The sequence below is a fragment of the Gopherus flavomarginatus genome, chromosome 5 (assembly GCF_025201925.1).
Source record: "Gopherus flavomarginatus isolate rGopFla2 chromosome 5, rGopFla2.mat.asm, whole genome shotgun sequence".
NCBI lineage: Eukaryota > Metazoa > Chordata > Testudines > Testudinidae > Gopherus > Gopherus flavomarginatus.
The window spans coordinates 129185791-129207201 of record NC_066621.1 but is presented as its reverse complement, the minus strand read 5'-3'; the positions used below and the strand labels follow the sequence as shown (position 1 = coordinate 129207201).

Sequence of the window (21411 nt, the reverse complement as noted above, 5' to 3'; positions counted from 1 at the left end):
CTGAATAACATGAAAATCTGAACATATTTTAGGAAAAAATCTGAGGTGAGGTCTAAGAACCACAAAGTCTTTTTGAAAAACAATATAAGGAGGAAGATATTGCATTGCACATAATGCATTGCTGACCTTTTGTCCGTGGCAACTTGAATCACTAAGTTGTGCACTTGTGGAAGGAATGATTTGAGAGCTAGGCACGGTTCAAACATATTTATGTGTAAATTTGAGTCCTGGTGATTCCAAATGCCTCAAATAAATTATTGAGACATGGTACACAATCCATTTTGAAAAGTATCTGATGCAACTATTACAGTAGAAGATGGGAGTTCAACAAAACTCCTTTGAGAAGAACATTTTCTGGTCTCAGCCACCACATTAGAGATATTTGGATATTTCGTGGAAGAGTGACTACCTTGAACATACTGTCCATAATGGTATTGAAATTCCTTGATTCCCAGTATTGAAGTGCCTTCATTCTGAGCCTGGTGTATGGTGTCATATATATTATTGAAGCTACGAGGCCTAATAAAGTCAAGTATATCATTTTTTGAGAGCGCTCCTGAAGCAATCTCTGAGTACTGGAGTGCAACTGCATGATTGGAATGTTAAAATCAGTGGTTATAACCTATTTAGGAAGGATCCAGTGAGCAAAAGTGGAGAGAGAGTGGCACTCTGCATCAAAAATGGCATAACCTGTTTCCAAGTCACTGATAACTCAGACAAAAATGATCATGAATGCTTGTGGATCAATGTCCTAACAGACTAAGGACAAGATAGGTACAAATAAGGTATTAGCTGATGTCTGCAACAGGCCACAAAATCACACAAGGGAACAGGATGACCAGCTCCTTATGCACCTATCTATAATATGTGTGTGTGTGGTGGGAAGCTACATGATCATGGGGAAATTCAGATTGAATGACAGATGCTGGAGGTCTCATGTTGCCACTAATAAAACATCCTTGACTGTCTAAATATTATAGGTGACAATTTTCTAACTCAAAACATTTTCCACCCAACATGAGGAAATTCTATATTAGACCTCATCTTGACATAAAGAGGAATTGACCACAGACCTATAAATTAATGATAGCTTATGTTCAAGTGATCATGACTAGATCACATTTATAATGTGCAAACAGAATAAAGTCCAGACCAGTAATTAATATACACTTGGTGCTTTAAAAGAGCCAATTCCATTGACATTACAGGGAGCTTCTGGGTGCTCTGCAGTTTTAAAAATGAAGCCATTTAAGTGAGTTAAGATTAGGGTGACCATAGCATGACCAGATGTCCCGATTTTATAGGGACAGTCCCGATTTTTGGGTCTTCTTCTTATATAGGCTTCTATTACCCCACCCCCCACCCCCATTCCGATTTTTCGCATTTGCTGTCTGGTCACCCTAGTTAAGATGGATTTGGGAGCCTAACTTGAGACACCTAGAATTTAAAAAAGAACCCAAGTGAAATAGATACAAATGTCCAGTTGACTTTCCGTTGGACTTCTGTATCTATTTCACTTATATGCTTTTGAAAAATCCTGGCCATTTACTATCTAGGAATGGGACATATGTGTCTACCTACAGCTGTTGTGTTCACTTACCCTCAGCCATTCCAGAAGTATTACTTATATTGAGTTTGTTGAATTGAATTAGACTTCTGACTGCAAGAGGAAGAAGAGATCTCAAGCCTCCTGTAAAAACCATCTCTTCATCCTTGAACAGAAGAATGCTACAATTACTATATTATAAACTTAAAAATACAGCAAATGTATTTTACTATTGCTTTAAAATCTAATGTGTCAGTTTCAAGGTTTGTGTTTCTTCTTAATGTTCTGCTATGTTTCCTCTCTATTTGCAATTCTCTGTCTCAAAACAAAATACAAATCACAAACTCAAAGGGTTGATTCACTGATGGTTAGTGACTAAGCACAGGCTGAATCTCCTAATGAATTAGCTACTGAGGTTTAGTTTATCAGTCTGGCTGCAATGTAAAATCTAGTTAGCTATAGGGAGTCAATATATAGATTTTATTCATTTTGGTAAGTGTTTAACTTCTGAAGTTTTTGGTTCTCAAAACCTTTTTGAGACTCACAAATGCACAGCTAGATTAGTCCATCAGATTCTGATGTGTAGAACTGATTTACTAACTGAAAATGCCTTTGTAGATTAGAAATTTAACTCTTTGATAATCAAAGAATATATTTTCTGAATATAACTGTAACCTTAATACTTCCCATTCATATAGTACGATGGATACTCTTGGGTCAAGTTTTCTGTTGGGGAAATTTAGGCACAGGAATGTTTAAGTGACTCATCCAAGGTCACGCAGTGAGAGTATGTCTAGACTGGGAAATATGTCTGAAGTCACACGTTACCTAACCCTGACCTATCCCTGACCTTTTGTAGATGCAGGTTAACACCTTTTATCTTGATTTAGTTAATCAGAGTCTACCCTAACTTCCCCACTCAACCTCAACCTGCTAAGCAGACATAAAAGTTGTTAATTTGAATCTATATTAGGAAAACATTTAAGTATAGGTCAGGATAAGGTAATGTGTAAGCTAGCCTGACTTAATTTTGGACATTTGTCTTAATCCAGACAAACCCCAGAGCAGCAATGTTCACACTGCTATTTTTAGCATGCTAGCTTGAACCCTGCTAGTGAGAGTCTGTGTACCCAGGCTTGAAGGCTCACTCCCAGCTGCAGTGTAGATGTACCCAAAGAGAGAGGAAATTAGAAGCCAAGTCTCTTGGTTTCCAGCTCTCTGCTCTAACAACTAACCTATGCCACCTCAGGACTATGCTCAATTCTTTGTTAGTAAGAAAACACCCTCCAAGTAGTCAAATTACTTTACCATTGAAGTTATTTTTAATTCTGGAGAAGCCAGTATTGTTGATGTAATTCCTAAAGAAGCAATAATGGTTTTAAACATAGAAAATTCAGTGCTGTTCTTTTAAAAGTTCATGAGTTAACGTTCAACATGTTGTTATGGGTTTCTAGAAAATGGTAACATCTGTTAAAAATCTACAGTGTTTTGTGTTATTACCATGACAATGCAAGATTCCAGTCCTAAGAGGTCATACACGAACCACTTTACTTTAATAATTTATATTTCTGAGCAACTTTATTATTAATTAACTTGCACTAAGATAGCAGATGGGTTTTGATTGTGAAATTCTGATCTGATCTTCAGTCCAAATTTCAAAACCCCTCCCAAAGTTTGAGGCATTCTGAAGTGGGGTTTTGATTTGGTCCACTGTGAAATTCAAATCAAGTTTCTGTACCTCCAGAACTTTTCATATGTTTATAATAGGTTGGCAGTCCAAAGGAGGAAGGTCTGGATTTTTTTTCTTGTCTTTTAGGGATTCAGACAAACAAGAAATAACTCTGTCACATCTCCTTTGCAGTTTATTCTGTCTTCTCTGATTTTATATATCTGACTGTGAACTGAATGGAAGGACATCCCTCCATATGTATCTTTGTATAGCACTGTATCTTTGTATCTTTGTATAGCACTAAGCACATTGTCAAAAGGAACCCTCCCCAGCCTGATGAAAATGACCGAGTGAGGGCAGGAGGAGAGCAACAGAGGGCAGGGGGATGGAGTGAGTGGGCTGGGGCCTCAGAGAAGGGGTGGGGCAAAGGTGTTCTGTTTTGTGCAATTAGAAAATTGGAAACCTCAACTTGGGATTCACAGACATGAACTTAGGCACTCAAGTTAGGCCAGTCCTTTTTCAAGAAAAACTGAGGAGGTGGTGGTGATGTGACTTACATTTTTCCCATAATGTGGAAAACCCAGGTTCAGATCCCAACTATGCCTAATATGAAGCAAGGACTTAAACCCAAGTCTTCCCTTTCCCAGGTGAGTGCCCTAATCACTCAGCTCTGGGTGGATCAATATCTTCTGTTGAAGCTGTTCCACTTTGTATAAAATATTTAAATAGGCATTGGAGTAAGGGACTTGAACTCCTTCTAGATGTGTGCCCTAAATACTGGGCTATAGAGTCAATCTCTTGCTGGACCAGACAATAGGTAGGGGAACCCTATGTAGGAATATAAACTCACATTAGATTTGTGTGAACTATGGTTTTAAATTGAGTTTGGATATTGGCATGAGCAATAGGCCAAAGCATATGACCAAAAAGAATGAGGTGATCAGAAAGAAGAGTTGTGTTAAACTTGAAATGAGCTTTTGAAATACCAGTGTTATTTAAGGTTTGGATTGAAGTAATAGCTGTTAATAGGGTTCCAGGTGCAGTAAATTGATTATATAAGAAACTGCTTCTTCTGGCCTTAGTTAAGGTCACACAACTGGCAATGATGTCTTTTGTTTGTTAAAGGGTAAAAAGAGTAAACTCTTAAAAGAGTTCATTGCTAATACCTGCCTGACCAAGTTGGAACCAACTTCTTATGGGTCCCAACACCTCTGGGTCTAGCCCTTTTATAATATCTAGATCAAATGCTTATAAATGTATTACTATTTTGGATGTAGTAAATTGCTTAGTTAGGCTCTTTAGATATGTTTAGAGCAATTTGTATAAATACCATCTGGCCTCTGATCTTAATAAAAGAATTTACAGTTGAGATATACCTATCTCATAGAATTGGAAGGGACCCTGAAAGGTCATTGAGTCCTGCTTTCACTAGTGGGATCAAGTACTGATTTTGACCCAGATCCCCCTAAGTGGCCCCCTCAAGGGCTGAGCTCACAACCCTGGGTTTAGCGGGCCATTGTTCAAACCACTGAGCTATCCCCTACCACCCTGTGTGTAAGATCTTGCATAAATAATAATTCCAACTCCCACTGGGGCTAAAGTGTGTTAGGCATTCAGCTGCTTGGTGGTGCCAGGTCTGAGGAGGCTATGCATGTCTACAAGCAGAAATCTAGGTGCTACGGGGACTTTACCAGTGAAAACTTAAGTGCTTAGGAAATGTAGGTTAGGCAACAGTGAGCAGGGATTTTGAGAATCTAAATTAGGTCTTAAGTGCCTGAGGTCCTCCTTCTGAATCCAACCCCAATTGGATTCACAAAAGCACCTAAGCAGGTTAGGTGCCTAATTCCCATTAAAATATAAACAATCCTATGTATGAGATTGGGAGTGTTTTTAGCAGACAGGGTTCTTGATATTAGGAAGTAATGGGAGAGTATTCTTATCTGAAGGAAGATTGACTAGTGACCTTCTTGTTATAAGAAAGACAAGAAGGAGGTCAGAGGAATTTAATCAGATGAAAAGAAACATGTATGTGTATAGGCCTCTGGGGCTTGGTGCAGGGTTTAAATTTAAATCACTAGTCAAGATGACTCAATTTAATAATGGATTTCTACATAAAAGTGCATTTTTGTGGGTTGTAATAACCTTAATACATATTCTTCACAACTCATAGATGTAAGTCTCATTTTTAGAAGGTACATATTATACATTTGTAAATTGATTTATTTTGAAAACTTTTCAGATTAGTTTTACAGCTATATCAGAAAATGAATGATTGTTTGGTTATTTCATTTACCAAAGGTAATTGAAGCAGATATTTATGAAGTCATTGGGAGGTGAACTATCCCCAATTCAACAGATGAATCATTAATATTTGGAAGATTTTCTTACCAAGCTGTATTAGGAGGAGAACATCACCAGACAGGCATTTAAATTGTTTTATTTAACTAAAACAACAACGTTATGTATTCTGGATTTTTTTCTTCAACAGCAAATATATAATATTTTAACAAAACAAGCATATGAATTTTTGAACTTAAACATTCAAGTTTTTTAAAATTAGGTTTGTTTTTCTTAAAGTTGTTTTTAACTAAAATAGTTAAATGAAATATTCAAAAAAAACTAAATTGACTATGTCAGCCAGGTCAACATGAGAAACTTAAAATATTGGCTTCTGAAGCTAACTCAGTTGTCTTCACCTTCATTTTCCTGTTTTGTTCATAATCTGGAAAAGAAAAACAAGCTTTCCTGCTTTTTCAGGTCTCAAACGATTTCTCAATTTGGGACAAATTAGTCCAAAGGAAGAAAATATTTTTTCTACTCCAGCAGAAGAAGCTACTTCTGTTAAAAGTGAGATTATCACTTCAACAATCTCTGAATCCAAGTGCCTAAGTGGCTTCCACCAGTTCACTAGTGTGACTTTCTTTAAAACATCTCAGCAAACATATATTTCTTGAATGGTTTACCCTTAGTGCCGACGTTTATTATAGTTGGCATTATGGAGGGATGATTGCTGGATGTCCATATCATAGCCAACTCCTCTTCTTCAGCAGTTAAGGTTTGACTCTGGCACTGAGTACTGAGAATATTTACAAGAAAATGAGCTGGAGATAGTGCTTGTCCCATTCATTTTTTAATGCTTGTAATTTAACTCTGTCATTGCATATTTCTCTTTTTAAGATCTAAGTTCCTTCCAAATTTCAACAGCATTAGCAAAAAACCCACTATTTCCCGGCATTTTGTTCCAGCCTACAGAAATAGGCTTCAGGGTACTCAGCATGTGTTCAACATTTCTCTTAAGCCCAATGCTGAGAACTTTGGTGGTGACAGTACCATCTATTTTTTCACAATTTTGTTCACAAACTGTCATCAGATTTAATGCTCAAAACAGTCCACTACTGAGTTCCATCACATGTCTTGTGGGAGAATTAGCTTGGTTCCTCCCACTTTTTTCAAAGCAGCTGCTGCAAAATGGTTGTTACGGAAGTATTTTGCAATTTCAACAGCATTAGCCTTTATTTCTGGAACACTGAAGTCTTTGGCTAGGAGGTGCATCAAATGAGCACTACAACCATATATTATTAGCTTGGGACTCTCTTCTAAATAATTTCTTCTCATCTTGGATACATTTGCAGCATTGTCTGTGACCAAGCTGCATACTAGACATTTAATTTTTTCTTCACTTTGTTATAGCTTTTACTGCTACTTGTAAGTATTCTTCTGTGTGTGCATTTCCTGATGTATCAATTGTTTCTGTAAGTAAGACATTGCCTTCTTCTGTTGTCACATAAGCACATACAACAAGATCATTGTGGACACTGCTCCACCTATCAAGACCCAGGTTATCAATTTTAACCTCTAGACCTTTTGCACACTGCTCAATTTCTCTTTCCGACACTTTATCCAGCAATTTGCCTGCGACATCTGCTCTATTGGGTGGACTGTATCCTGGTCTCAATGACTGAATCATGTTAATGAAGCGTGGGTTCTCAATCATACGGAAAGGAGAGTTTGTTGCATAAACAAACCGGGCACTTTTTTCATCAATTACCTCTTTTTGTAATCAGGTTCTTATCACAAATTTATCTATGGTTGTTTCTGGATGATGGAGATTTTTTGTTCTTTTTGCTACAGGTGATATACTGTGGCTAAGTGACATATATGTGACCGAAACACTATCATTGGCAGATAACTCTGAAACTATAGAAAATCATGGTGATCTTGAAGGTGGATAGTCTTCAGAATCCTGTATGTTGAGGACGGATTCTCCTAAACAAAATAAGTCAATGCAGTTATATAATAATTATTACCATACTGCTCATTTAATATTACTCATTGCATTCACTGACACTCAGTACTACTTTAAAAAGTGAAATTGTAAACAGAAGATCTTCCTATTTCAGCTATTTATTTTTATCAGAACTGCATCTAAAACGATACTACCACAGAGTAATAACTATGTTTTTTGCTCAAACGTGAGAATTCAAGAATAATCCAGAAGGAAGATAGGCAGTCCTTAAGAAAGAAGTATGAAATAAAAAAAGATTACCAACCTGAATATCCTGCATGTTCAGACAGGTTCCTTTCATCATCTTCAATGCAGCTTCCTCCTCAGAAGGAACACTTCTCATGATGTTGTTTCATTCGGGCAATCAGGACTTGCATTTCTTTCTTGCACTCTTTGCATTTTGCACACGTGCCTGTCTTACTCACAGGTAGAGGAACTTCATTAAAATATTCCCAGACTGGGTCTCTTTTACGGCCTGCTGCCATTATAGGTTTTTCCTTCTAGTGAGAGAATGGGATGGTAGATCTTAAATCAATGCAGGCTACCCTCAGAAAGCCCTCAAGACTTCTGGAATATGCTTCTCAAACAATTTCCCTTTTGTTTCTACTGCCTGTACCTTCCTTCTCACACTTATCTCCAGATTTCTCCTTGTCCAGATCTAATCCGCCTCCAACAATCTTCTATTCATTGAACTTTCTGAAATTTGCACTTTTTGAGAGTGGTAAAGGATTGACTCTGTGTACACAAATTTACAGAGGGACAATAGAGTTGAGGTCTGATGTTTCTTACCTCTATATATTTATTTAAAACCATTTTTGCTGTTAAGGAGCATGTTATCTCTGGAGACACAAATCCACAGTTCGAGAACTGCAAAACTAAGCATCTCTGATGGTATCTTCTAGACTGAGCACTGAGTCCCATTGGATAGATAGAAAGATTAACCTAAATAAGCCCCTGGAACCCCATAAAATTGGGTCCCTAATCCATGAACTATGGGAACTCATTTAGAAAACTTTTCTTAAACATTACATGAATATATTGTCTTATACTATAGAATTAGAATTTATAATCCCTATTTCATGATGAGATATCTTTGAGCTATAATGTATCTTAATTAAAACTATCTTTAGATAGGTTTTTCCTCAAAGAGCATTTTATCAAAAAAATCCGATTTAAATTAAAAAAAATTCTGATTATATTTATTTAAAAAATAAATCATTGATTTTTATCCACTCTGGCTTGATGTGATTCTCAGGTCATCTGACTGGGAAATAGGAAGGGGAGGGTTTGTCGAAAGAAAGATACAACTTTTTTTATTATAAACCATTTTAAAAGTTCATAGTGACTAATGGCTTTCAAACTCAGTTCATACTATGTGTGGGGTGGTCAAATACTAATGTCTGGGTTTCAGTATAAAACCTGTAGAAATATACTCTTGCTGTTTATTTGGTTTTGCTTTCTAAATGTAGAACAGTAACACAGAACTTTGTTTTATAAGGTGAGTTTTGAACCTAGAAAATCCCTCAAACTACAGTCATAATGCACTATCATCAAACTCCAGATGGACCCAAAAAAGCAGCTGGGAACTCGTGAAGAGCAAGGCATTAGTTCTCTGTTAAAAATACATCTAGGTTCACTCAGGCAGATGTCAGAAAGTTTAGGTGTTTCTCTTCAAAGTTTTAGAAATATTTAAGCAAACATGTACCTTTTCCTCTCTAAGGACTAGAATGGACGCATGACGAGTTTCCTGAAGTTTGCTCACTAAACATAAAAATTGTTAGATTGGCAGGATGTATATAAAGAGATTAGCCTCTCTTTCTCTGTCCCTCTTCCAGCCAAATATAGTACTAGCTTTTTCAGGTATCAGGAAGATCAAATTAACTATAAGTATTTTGATGAAGCCAACTTCACTCTGGAAAATATTGTACAAAATGTTGCATTCACTCTGAAGAAGTAAACTGTACTATACCCAGTATTTCATTTTGGACTCTAGGAAAAATATTTCATATTCAGTGGCAGAGTGAGCTGTTCTCAGTTACAATGGAATTACTCCAGAATTATATTAGTATAACAGATCACAATTTTGCCCTAAATGAACAGCTTCTTATATTTCAAGATATAATATATACCATATGGAATAGATTAAAAATTTGACCTAAAGTATGATTTATATGTTTTTCTAATCTTATCTAGTATTCAAGGGGACATAAATCAGTATGCTGAAAAAATATGAATAGGGTTGTCTAGGGAGTAGTTTGTGTGCATATTTAAAATTAAACAGTGACTAGTTGAAAATACTAACAAGAAAATGCACTTACAGTTTATATACACTGTGCAAGAAGGACACGTCTGAAATGGTTTCCTTAAAAAAAGAGAGAAATTGGTGTACTTCAGTGCTTCATGTCCTGTTTCTAGTTGACATGCATTCCCAACAGAAACACCACCACAACTGGGGTTCCCACTGGCAGTCTCAGTAAGAAAGTCAAGCATGGATATGAAGACCATCCTATCCCTCCACTAGGGGAGAGATAGCTCAGTGGTTTGAGCATTGGCCTGTTAAACCTAGGGTTGTGAGTTCAATCATTGATAGGGATATGGGGCAAAAATCAGTACTTTGTCCTGCCTAGTGAAGGCAGGGGGAGTTGGACTTGACTCAAAGACCCTTCCCTTCCAGTTCCAGGAGATATGTATATCTCCATTTAACAAAAAAAAAAAAAAAACTCTTGCTCTTAGAGTTTGGGCCCTGCAGGTTTTCATCAAGGCATATTAATGAGAAGCTCTTTGAGGGCAGAGACCATCTTTCTGTTCTGTCTCTGTACACTAGAGAAGGGCAGGCCACATCCTGCCTGGCCTGGGAGGCTATCCCTAGCTCCTCCCCTGCAGCCTCAGCTTGCTTGCTTTGCCACTGGTGCAATGCTTTGGGCTGCAGAGCCTGGCCTGACCTGGTCTTCTGTGCTGCATGGTGGTAGTGGTGGTGTGGCCTGGCTGTAGCGCTGCCAGCCACTGGTGCTCCAGACAGTGTGGTTAGGGGGCAGGGAGAATAGGGTGGTGGTCAGGCAGCAGCAGGGGTGTGGATAGGGGTCAGGGTGGGAACAGGGGGTTGAATAGGGGTGGGGGTAGGGGTACCAGGGGGCAGTCAGGAAGGAGTGGGGGGTTGGATGGGGCAGTCAGGGGACAGGGAGAAGGGGTGGTTGGATGGGGCAGAGATTCTGGGGCAGCCATCAGGAATGACAGGAGGGGTTGGATGGGGTGGTGGGGGTCAGGGGCTGTCAGGGAATAGGGGGGGTTGGATGGGGCAGGAGTCCTGTGGGGACAGATAGGAGGTGGGGGCCATGCCACAACCCCCTTCCCTAACTGACCCTCCATACAATTTACAAAACCGGATGCAGCCCTCAGGCCAAAAAGTTTGCCCACCCCTGCTGCACAGTGTCTAGCACAATGGGGTCCTTGTCCATAACAGGGGCTCCTATGTGCTAATAATACAAATAGTGTGAAGAAACCGGTTAACTGTACTGTACACCTGTTCTGTGACTGAAGCCACAAGCATATGCTTTTACTGAACTGAGGACAACCTCCAATATGCAATTACATGTTTTATGTGATCATGTTAAAGTATCTCTCTATTCCTGATTATAACTGTGATGGACATGCAAAAGAAGACAAAGGCACTCTGGCTGGAAATAATGTTTCTCTCCCTTTCTAAGAAGGAAGCTGTTAAGATTGCTCTTGGGGAACTGTTCAGATAGACACAGGCACCTTGGTGTGTGTGTGTGTGTGTATATATATATATATATATATACACACACAGTGACAGACCCAGACCGATGGGGTACAGGAGTCTAGTAGAGGACAAATATACTGGTCACTGGATGAGTAGTTTTCTGTTCCCTGAGTGACCAGAGCAGGGGCTGCACTAGAGTAATCAGGAACCTGCTAGTACCAATTCAGGCAGACAAGCTGATCAGAACACCTGCAGCTAATCAAGGCACCTGGGTTTAAAAAGGAGCTCACTCCAGTCAGGGAGTGTGTGTGGGGAGGGATTGAGAAGGTGTGCTGCTGGAGGACTATGGAGTACAAGCATTATCAGACACCAGGAGGAAGATCCTGTGGGGAGGATAAAGAAGGTGTTTGGCGGAGGCCATGAGGAAGTAGCCTAGGGAGTTGTAGCTGTCGTGCAGCTGTTACAGGAGGTACTATAGACAGCTGCAATCCACAGGGCCCAGGGCCCTGTATGTTAGAGCTGCCTGGCCAATGTTAAGGAGTACTAAGCCTATGGGTAAGATAGACATCCATAGACATTTCTCTGCAAGCTTTAGTCCTACTGTTAAGATTAAACCATATTTTGGTTTAAGAAGGCTATCTTGTCACTATATTCCACCACAGGAAAAATAAAGGATGCATGAAAGGGTGTACTCAGAGACCAAAGAGGGGTCAAATGCAGCTAGCCCTGTAACCAAGACAATAAATTTCTTCAGTCTTTAAAGACCATCTCTGCTCATCTAAAAATTTGTAGCCTGACTTACAGAAAATGCTGATGCACCCTTCACCATTCACTGACCTCTGAAAATCAGGCCATTAGCATTTACAAGTTCCATAACTCAAGTTCATGTGAAGATCACTTCGAGCTGGCTCTTGCATTAAGCCTAAACTTTTTTTAAAAAAGGTAAACCATATTGGATGCTTTAAAATCTTCACATATTGCTTAGCTGTGGGGCTGCTATTTAGAGCATGATACAAAGCAATTGTTAGAGGTCTTATTCCTTCACCTGCTTACTTCCCTGGTCCTTCTTGCATGAACAGAGAGCAACAATACCTGAAGTCTAAAGGTGCAAACAATTTTTTGTTTATTGGGGTGAACTTCCAGCAAGCAATGATTCCAATTTCCTTCCTTAGTGTTCCCCTTCCCAGCTCGGACAGCACAGAGCCTTGCCTGTGTCCCTGTTCCCATTCTCCCCCTTAGCAAAACATGATTCCAATTCCCTCCCATCCCCCTCTTACCTCCTGATTACGGACTATATAGTAAAACTTGAGTTCTGCTTAGCTATACCTTAACCAATCATTTTACTGAAATGTAACTAACCAATCCTAACATATTGTAACATGATTATCTAACCAATTATATCTCACCACCTTAATTGGTTTATACCCAACAAAATTAATTATACAGCAGACAGAAACAATCACAAAACCAGACAAGGAATTATACAGACAAACAATAGGGAAGTGGAGACTACAATGAAAGAACAACAAAGAAATGAGGATTTCACACCCCTGCTATTGATAAGTGAGTTCTTGCCAGACAGGATGCTATCAAACTAAGTTTTCTTTAAATCTTCTAGGCTCTTCCCTTTCTCTGGAGGTGATAGGCATAATCAGGGCAAGACTGTATTCCTAACAGACAAATAGCACCTTATTTCGATGTGACCATACACTTCCCAGCTTATGGATGCCTCTGCTGCTTAGCCAGAGGCCTTAGCCTAAGAACAGGGCCTCAGAGTGTCACAGTAAGAGAAGGCCCTTACACCAGCAGATGGTGATTTTGATTCTTTCTTTTATACCTCTATAATTAGCTAAGTGATAAGAATACACCTAAATTCTTAAAGTATAGGCCTTTGCAGACAGGTCTGAATATCATATCCTAACAGCCATGATAGCAAACAAAGGCTTTTCATTTACTTCAGAGAGTTGGAACAGCTTCTCAACCAGGTGTCTTTAGTTGTATAGCCAGTTTTTTATAAGAGAGGCTAACCAATTGAAATCTGAATTTTGGCATGTAAGTGATGTAGCTAGTAACCTGACCCATAAGGAACAATTAACTTTCTGTGGAAAGGGAAAAGATATTACAGAATTAACTTCTGAAGGTTCTGTATAGTCCCAACCCCAATGGCAGAATTTTCTTCTTCATTCCATGCTGGTGGCTCTCTTACATCCTAAAGGATTACTTTCCCCCGCCCCATCTTCTATCACCATTCCTTCCTCTGACCCACAATGCAGCCATCCATTTAATGACTAGATGAAACATTGAAGATTGTTAGTGTTGCTGCTCAGATGGATTAAGAGGCCACATAGGTGATTAACAAATGTGTTTGCCCCATTCCTGTCCATGCAGAGATTGAATGCTTCCCCTCCACAGCAATCCTACACTCTACTGGCCAAGAGGATCAGAATCTTATTCAAATGTAATGTAAATATGAAGAAATATTTAAATAGTAAACTAATTTTAGGAACATAAAAACTGCCATACTAGATCAGACCAGAAATTTGTTCTCTGCAATATTGTTCTCTTCCTTCATTTTCTTTTAGCTCTTTGGGAGTTTAGCAGATGCAACAATTCCCCCACAGGTATCTCACTTTTGACATAATTAAGATCTTTGTCTGTCTCCCCACCCCCCCCCCGATTATTTGTTCTTCAAAACCTCCCCTTAGTTCTGTTTTCATCTTACAATTTATTACCACTTCTGTTGGCTTCACTATCATTGGATTTCCATTTTCTGAAGGATCTTGGTTTGTCTAGAATAACCTCTTGAACTCTACCATTTAATTAATTTTCTTTCTGATCTTTTTGCTCTCTTTTTTGTTTAGGGATATATGTGCCACCTGTGACTCTTAAGATGTGCTTAAGTGCCTCTCTGCTGAGTCAAAGGATTTTAATTTCCTCATTTTTTACTTTAGGATCACATTGACTAGCTTCCTCTTTTTTGGAAATCCCCTTTTCGGAGTTCAATGTCAAAATTGTGGCAGTTATAGGTATGATTCCTCTGAAAAGGGTGTTGAATTTAATTATGTTCACTGTTGCTCAGTAGCTCAACAGCAGTTACATTATGAACCCATTGCTGTCTATTTCTAAGCTGAGAATCGCTTCGCCTCAGGTACTCTAGAACTACTTGTTCCAAGACACAATTGTCTGTTATTGAGAAATTCCTTCTATAAACCTTGACTGGTAATAACATTTGAGTAAGTTATATGTGGATAGTTGAAATCATCCATTATTGCTTCTTTATGAGAATGAGTTGCCTCTCTGCTCTCCTTTAATATTGTTCACTTATAGTGACTACTTAGCCTGGGAGGCTGGTAGTATAACACTAGTAAAATATTTGTACTTTTATCACTTGGGATTAATAACTATACAGATTTTAAAAAGCTGTATTTTAAGATTTTGTCTTAAGGGAGAAGCAATGTGTAAAAAGGACAACAACAGTAAGACTAACGTAAGGTTGGGGTGTGAAGATATAACCCATAGTCAATAACAAATCTTTTATTACTTAGGTCATTTCTTGAAAAGATTAGTTTATTTCCTGACAGAGTCCTACCATTTCTGTTAGAATTATTCAGGTTTGGATTAATGTCTTAGTAGTAACCTCTGCTTTCACAGTATTACACTAAGTGGTTTTAGCAAGAAGAGAACTGTTGAGTGATAGGTCAGATCAGCAAAAAAAAAAATGCTTTAAACAGCAAATTTACATACCCAGTCTGCTTTTGTGACAATCATAATGCAGTTTGGCTACAGACTCAAGAAATATGCACGTACAAAGACTAGATAAGAATGGGAAAATGAATAGTATTAGGGAACTATTGTATAGTATTCACACCAACACACACAACTTCATTTATATGGAGCTAAGGTTGCAGGTTTTTGAGTCTGTTGTGTTGGAAATGTCACCTTAACTCTTAAAATCATGTTGTGGGAAACCAGGAAATTATCTTTTTCTTGCAGCAGTAATGTTTGCATCCGGAGTAAGGGGCCCTTAGCAATATTTTCTGGTCTTTCATCTTTTGAGCTTTGGGAATTAAATGCATGTTCTGGAAGAACACAATGAACAAGGCAATATAGAATTTGTGCAACTTTAAATTTTCATTAGTGTGGAGGTCTGTGTGGTGTGTGTCTGTTACAGCTATCCCCCTATTCCATTTTGTTTCTTACAGCTGTCCCCATACTCCATTTTGTTTTTGTTCTCCTCCTGTGTCTGCCCTTCCCTGGCTGTTAAGTTGTTTACCAGGGCCACTGCCCTTCTCAAAGGGAGGGCCCCTTAAGTTGTTTAACAAGAGCCATTGCCCTTCTCAAAGGGATGGCCACTTGTGCTGCGTGCTAAATGGGACCACTGCCCTGTTCAAAGGGGTTAGTCCTGTTATCACCTCGTTGAACCTGGGCTCGGTGTAGGGCAGGCAATGTCCAGAGCTGCAAGACCTATTGTGTTTTTAAGATCCTGGGCATGAGTCATAGGCCTCATGTGCTTTTGAGTCACCTATTGCACAGGACTCTGCCCAGACATGTTTCTGTGCTTAACCTGCAGTTTTTCCCTGTGACAGAGGGAGCCTATCAGGATTACTGGTGGGAAACTGCCTGAGTTTGCCTTTAAAAACAGACATTTTTGAAACAAACATCGGAAAGGTTCCTGCATTGCTGCCTGGTCTGATCAGCCAGGGGTTCTGGGGGGTCCTTTCTCCGCTCTCGTTTTATTTTTGAGCGTACCCCCGTTTTTTAAAACCCCCCCCCCAGAACGAATTGCTACCTGAGAGATCTCCTGTTTATTGAGACTGTACTGAGCCCTCCTTGCTTCTTCTGATGTTGCTGCTGCTTCTGCCTTTGCTGCTGCCTTGGGGACTGGTAAGAATCCCTCTGTGAAACTTTCCCTACTTTTATTTTATTATTTTAGCTGCTGGCTCTGTTTCCCCAGCACACAGACTCAAGCTAAACCTTGGTCTGTGTCTTAAAACCTCTCTTAAACTCCGCGGCGCTTTGCCGCTAAAAATAAGTTTGTGCCGCTGCTAAGCTCTGCTCCTGTGGGCTTTGCCTCAGGGCTCTCTGCTTTCAGCTGTATCCACTGCTGTAGCCACCTTTCCTTGGCTTCCTTGGGGGCTGCCTTGGGAACTGTATCCTGGGCACATACCACTCTGCCCTCTGTGACTTCCCCATAGCATAAGGTGCACCATAGGTTTTGTTTTTTTAGTTTAATAAGTCATAGTTTGTTAAGATTGTAGAGCTTGTAAGTTCACCTGCCTTGTTATAGTTTACTGTTTTGTTGCTCCGTATAGTTGCTTGTTATAGTTTTGCTTAGAATTGTGATATTTGTTGTTTTGCCTAGTCATTGGTTAAGATAGATAAGGTTTTTGCTGCTTAAATTCATCTTCCCGCTGTCCCGATCTCTCCCTGAACTTTCCCATGTCTGTTTTTCCCCCGCTCCAATCTCCCCCTCTGTGTGCTTCTCCATGTCTCCCTGTTATAACCCTTTGCTGCTTTTCCCCCGCATCTGCACTCTCTTCGAACTTCCCAACTCCTTGCTGCTTCCCCCCCCGCGTCTGCATCACCCTCCGAACTTCCCAAACCCCTTGCTGCTTCTCCCCCTGCATAACTTCCCAAACCCTTTGCCACTTTTTTTCCTTTGTTTTTGGTGTCCGCTTGTTGCTTAAACCTCTCTCTAGCCCTTCTTTACACTTCTCCACTGCCCCTCCCCTACCAAAGATCACCATCACACTGCTCCATTGTCCTTACTCGGCAGGGCTTCAGAGTCTCTTGCTGCTTCCAGCCACACTCTCCTCTCATCAGTTGCCACTAATCATTCACTCCCCTCCCCCCTCCTGTTCCTTGACCCAGAAGTCATTAATTTTCTTTTATAAATTACATTGCATAATTTCACTTATCACCCATATTGTATTATTGCACTGTGATTCACATTTTACTTGTAATTGTAACACTCCATTGGTTGCTTCCATTTTTCTGATATTCTTTGTATTTGCATTGATATCATTGTGTTACATTGTGTATAAGGCCACTAACCACTTAATACATTCTATCTAAGATTGTTGACCATTTTATATAGAAGCTACCATTCTATTTTGCATTTCTTTTGATACGCTTATTGACTGTACTATATCCCATTGTGCTGAACCCCACTTACTGTACCCCACTGTTAGAACTCCCTACACTGTTCAATAAGAACCCCCCCCATCATTGTCTATTGTAAACACCCTATACACCCCATCCCATCGTATTTCATTGTTAAATTCCCACCACTTCCTTTTTCCTTTAACAAATAAATTAATTGACACCCCACCTGTGTGGTAATCGCTCCCCAAGATCCCATATACCTGCAGGCAGGGACAGTGTGTTTCTGCCCCACTTCCCACCCCGCTTGAAGTAAACTTCTGCATTAGGAGCAAGGGGAGCCCTGGAACCCTCTTCCACCTTGCCCCCCTCAGGAACCTCAGGAGTTGTGCAGCTGTGAGCTGTCTGAGGTGTGCAGCTGCAGCTTTCTCTCTGATGTGTACCAGGTCTGGCAGGACTCTGTACGTAATGTTAATATTCCATGTGCTGACAGCAGCCTAGCATACCTCCCCTTAAAACCAAACATAGTTTAACAACTCTTTAATATCTGGGGTCTGGAACTGGTTCTTGGGATGGACGCTAGAAGTCCCGTGATAAGTTTCATGTGGATACTGCCCACAGTATTTTTTCCTACCACTGTGCAAACAAAACAAAGTAAAATAAAAATTCTAATGCCAGGTAATTATTGGGTGGGAAGGGGAGAATTTTATAGCTTCATAACCCATTTTACCCAGATTTGCAGCACACACTCAACACCAAGCCTTGCACTGCCATACCAATGTTCAGGATGATATAGCTATACATGTGACTATTAGAACAGGTTGAAAATTGTTTTAAGAAATCCTATTGCCACCCCATATTGTTGCATAGAAAAAGGCTATTTTTTTACCAAACCCACATTTCTTCTTTTGCAACATTGTTCTATTCGTTTGCATATGTGACCATGCCACATCTCATAGGAAATATTGTAGCCAGTTGGATTATTCCACTGACTAAATTAATGCAAGAGCATAGCTTCCATAGCAAAGGCTGGCTTTTCCTTTTCAATCCATAAAAGAGACCTCTTAAGGGTTATTCTGTTCACCCTACAGAGGTGGATTCCCTTCCTCTCTCCACCATCCATCCTTCCTGATTCTCAAAGGTAGGGTTGATTTCATGCATTAAGAGATAGCAGAGCAGCCTTGATTATAGCTATCTTTGGCTTGGAGGTGAGATTCTAGCTCAGGGGTCTCAAACTCAATTTACCTTAGGGCCAGTGCCAGTACTCAAATCCTCCCAGTGGGCCAATAATGTCACTGTAAAGAAAATGTTATAATTTTTAATTTTGAATTTCTTAGAAATAATAAAACTGTCATACAACTTTATACAATTCTTTGCCTGCCAGAGTGTTTTTAGTGTTTGCCAGACCTGTCAATTTGTTGATGTTTGGCCTCAATGACTGAGCAGCTGAAACCTTCAGGACTGCAGCAAGATGTGCATCAGATAGTTGTGTTCGGTATTTTGACTTGTTTATATTCATTGTGGGGAAAAAAGTAATGCTGCTTCATGGCTGACTCTGCCCAGTGACTCATGATGATATCTCTGTCCCTCTCCCCCAACCAATGGGAGCTGCGGGGGGCAGCGCCGCGCTGCAGGCTGTATGCGTCATTCCTCCACGGGCCGCAGTGGGGAGGTTTTGGGCTGCAGATGGCCTGTGGGCCGGGACTTTGAGACCCCTGTTCTAGCTCTAAACCTCCTGCTTTGTTAGTGTAGGGAAGTCTTTATTTCTAAAATAACTGAGCTGTTAGGCCACTTTTTCCAGGGTGTGATTGCTGCTTCCACTAATTGATCACACTGAATACTCACCTTATATAAAAATGTTTGTGTGAGAACTGTTGTAGACTGCCCCTGAATCTGTTACTTTTTAATCTAAACTCTCTGGGGCAGGGACTGTCTCTTGCTATATGCATGTACAACATCAGTCACAATAGGGTGCTGACCTTAGTTTGGGCCTCTACAGTTACTGCAATACAAATATGTAACTATATACAAAACAAAAAAATAACCCCCTACACTAGAGCAATATTAAGGTTGCAAAGTCAAGCATTCAAAAATTAGGAAATGTCAGAATTAAGGTTGCCTAAATAGCCTTAATCCAGTCCCCTTATGCATATGTATTATGATTAAGGTTGCATGTCTATCATGGAGGTCACAGAAGTCCATGAATTCCGTGACCTTCTGTGACTTCTGCAGTGGCCGGTGAATCTAGCTCAGGTGTTGTCTGAGCTGGGCAGCCCCTCAGCCAGCGGAGGCAGCAGTCTGGGTGTGTGGGTGGAGGCTCACGGCTAGGGCACAGCATGCGGGTGCGGAGTGGCACTTACCTGGGGGGTCCCTGGCTCACACTGGCATGTCCCTGCAGCTCCTAGGCGGAAGGGCCAGGGGGCTCCACATGGTGATGATTTCTATGATGATGCATCATTTCTACGAACCATGTGACTGCAAGCACTGCTCCATAGTTCCCATTGGCTGCAGTTCCTGGCTAATGGTGCTTGCAGTGGGAGCTGCATGTGGACATGCTGGTCAGAGCTGAGTGTAGGGAGCCTGCCAGCCCTCTCCTGCAGCAGGGGTCCCGGACCATGCCCCACCCCCACAAAGCACCAGCAGTGGTCCCAGGATGCATGCCACCGCCTGTCCCTCTCCCTCCATCCTGGGCTGTGCGCAGCTGCCTGCTCTCTACCCACCCACCCAGTGCCAGCAGGGGTCCTGGGCTGTGCACCGCCACCCACCTCCCCTCCCCCCAGCACCAGCAGGGGTCCCAGGTCACCACTCCTAAGACCCATGATGCCTGGGACCATCCCCCTAGAGCACCCCTGGCCCAAGTTTTAGTTAAGGGTGTATAGTAAAAGTCATGAGCCATGAATTTTTGTTTACAGCCTGTGATCTGTCCATGACTTTTGCTGAAAATACCCATGTCTAAAACTTAGCCTTAATTATTGATATGGTCTTTAATTGTACAATCAAATAACTTCCTTTTTTCTAGAGAACTCTTGTCTCATTCTCTGAAATGGCTGAACCACTTTAGCTGATACTTTTTGCAAACTTTAACTGTTCAGACTCAATTTTTTTTGAAATCTCTAAACATCTGAAAACACGATCTTGTAACTGAAAGTATTTTGCACCCATCACTGTAAGACAGGAGTAGGCAACCTATAGCACGGGTGCCGAAGTCAGCATGCGGGCTGATTTTCAGTGGCACTCACACTGCCCGGGTCCTGGCCACCAGTCTGGGGGCTCTGCATTTTAATTTAATTTTAAATGAAGCTTCTTAAACATACAACAATTGTTTAGTTATATATTATAGACTTATAGAAAGAGACCTTCTGAAAATGTTAAAATGTATTACTGGCACGCCAAACCTTACATTAGAGTGAATAAATGAAGACTTGGCACACCACTTCTGAAAGGTTGCCGACCCCTGCTATAAGAGGTGCCACTAGTTCTGACTATAATTTTGCCAGTGTAGGAACAGAGGGGAGGTGGCTTGCACCTTTTTTCTTTGGGGCTGCCAGGGACCAGTTTAGCCCACATGCAGGCTAGACCAGCCATCACATTGCCTTTCTTGTGCTCCTTTTACAAGGGCCAAATAGGCCATTGCAGGGCAAAATACAACCTGGTTGCAGTTATGCCACCACAATGCCTCCTGCAGCTGGGATTGCTGCAGAAGCACTACAGAGCAAGCAGTATTCACTGGTAGTGAAAAGGGGCCTACTAAAGTTACAGACTCAGAATTATAGATGGCTTCAATTTTAATGTAAAATATTTTCTAAGAAGATTAAAAAATATAGCTCTCTATACTGAATGTATGTATATAACAGATTTGCTGATACAAAACTCACTGTCTCTGCATCAGAAACTTCCTTGGTATTTTCCAAGCTGTTCATGCAAAGCCCTCTAATATTAAGGCACACCAACTTGAAAATGACATCTTTGTCAGAAAATTATATACTTTAAGATTTCGTGAAAGACAATCTCGTTTTTCAGTTTATAAACTGTGTATCTGACAGGACTTTGTATACTGTTTCACTCTTTCCAGTGTATAGCCAAATAAG

At 40.4% G+C, this 21411-nt stretch overlaps 1 protein-coding gene across 1 annotated transcript in view; it reads right to left on the bottom strand.

Annotated features, from left to right (window-relative positions):
* The window catches only part of DGLUCY (D-glutamate cyclase), a 65182-nt gene extending 63470 nt beyond the window's left edge, over positions 1-1712 (bottom strand). The window contains 1 exon segment of the mRNA XM_050953273.1: positions 1601-1712. Coding sequence (XP_050809230.1) covers positions 1601-1703 — 103 coding nt within the window. The 5' untranslated portion in view covers positions 1704-1712.
* Between the last annotated feature and the right edge of the window lie 19699 nt (positions 1713-21411).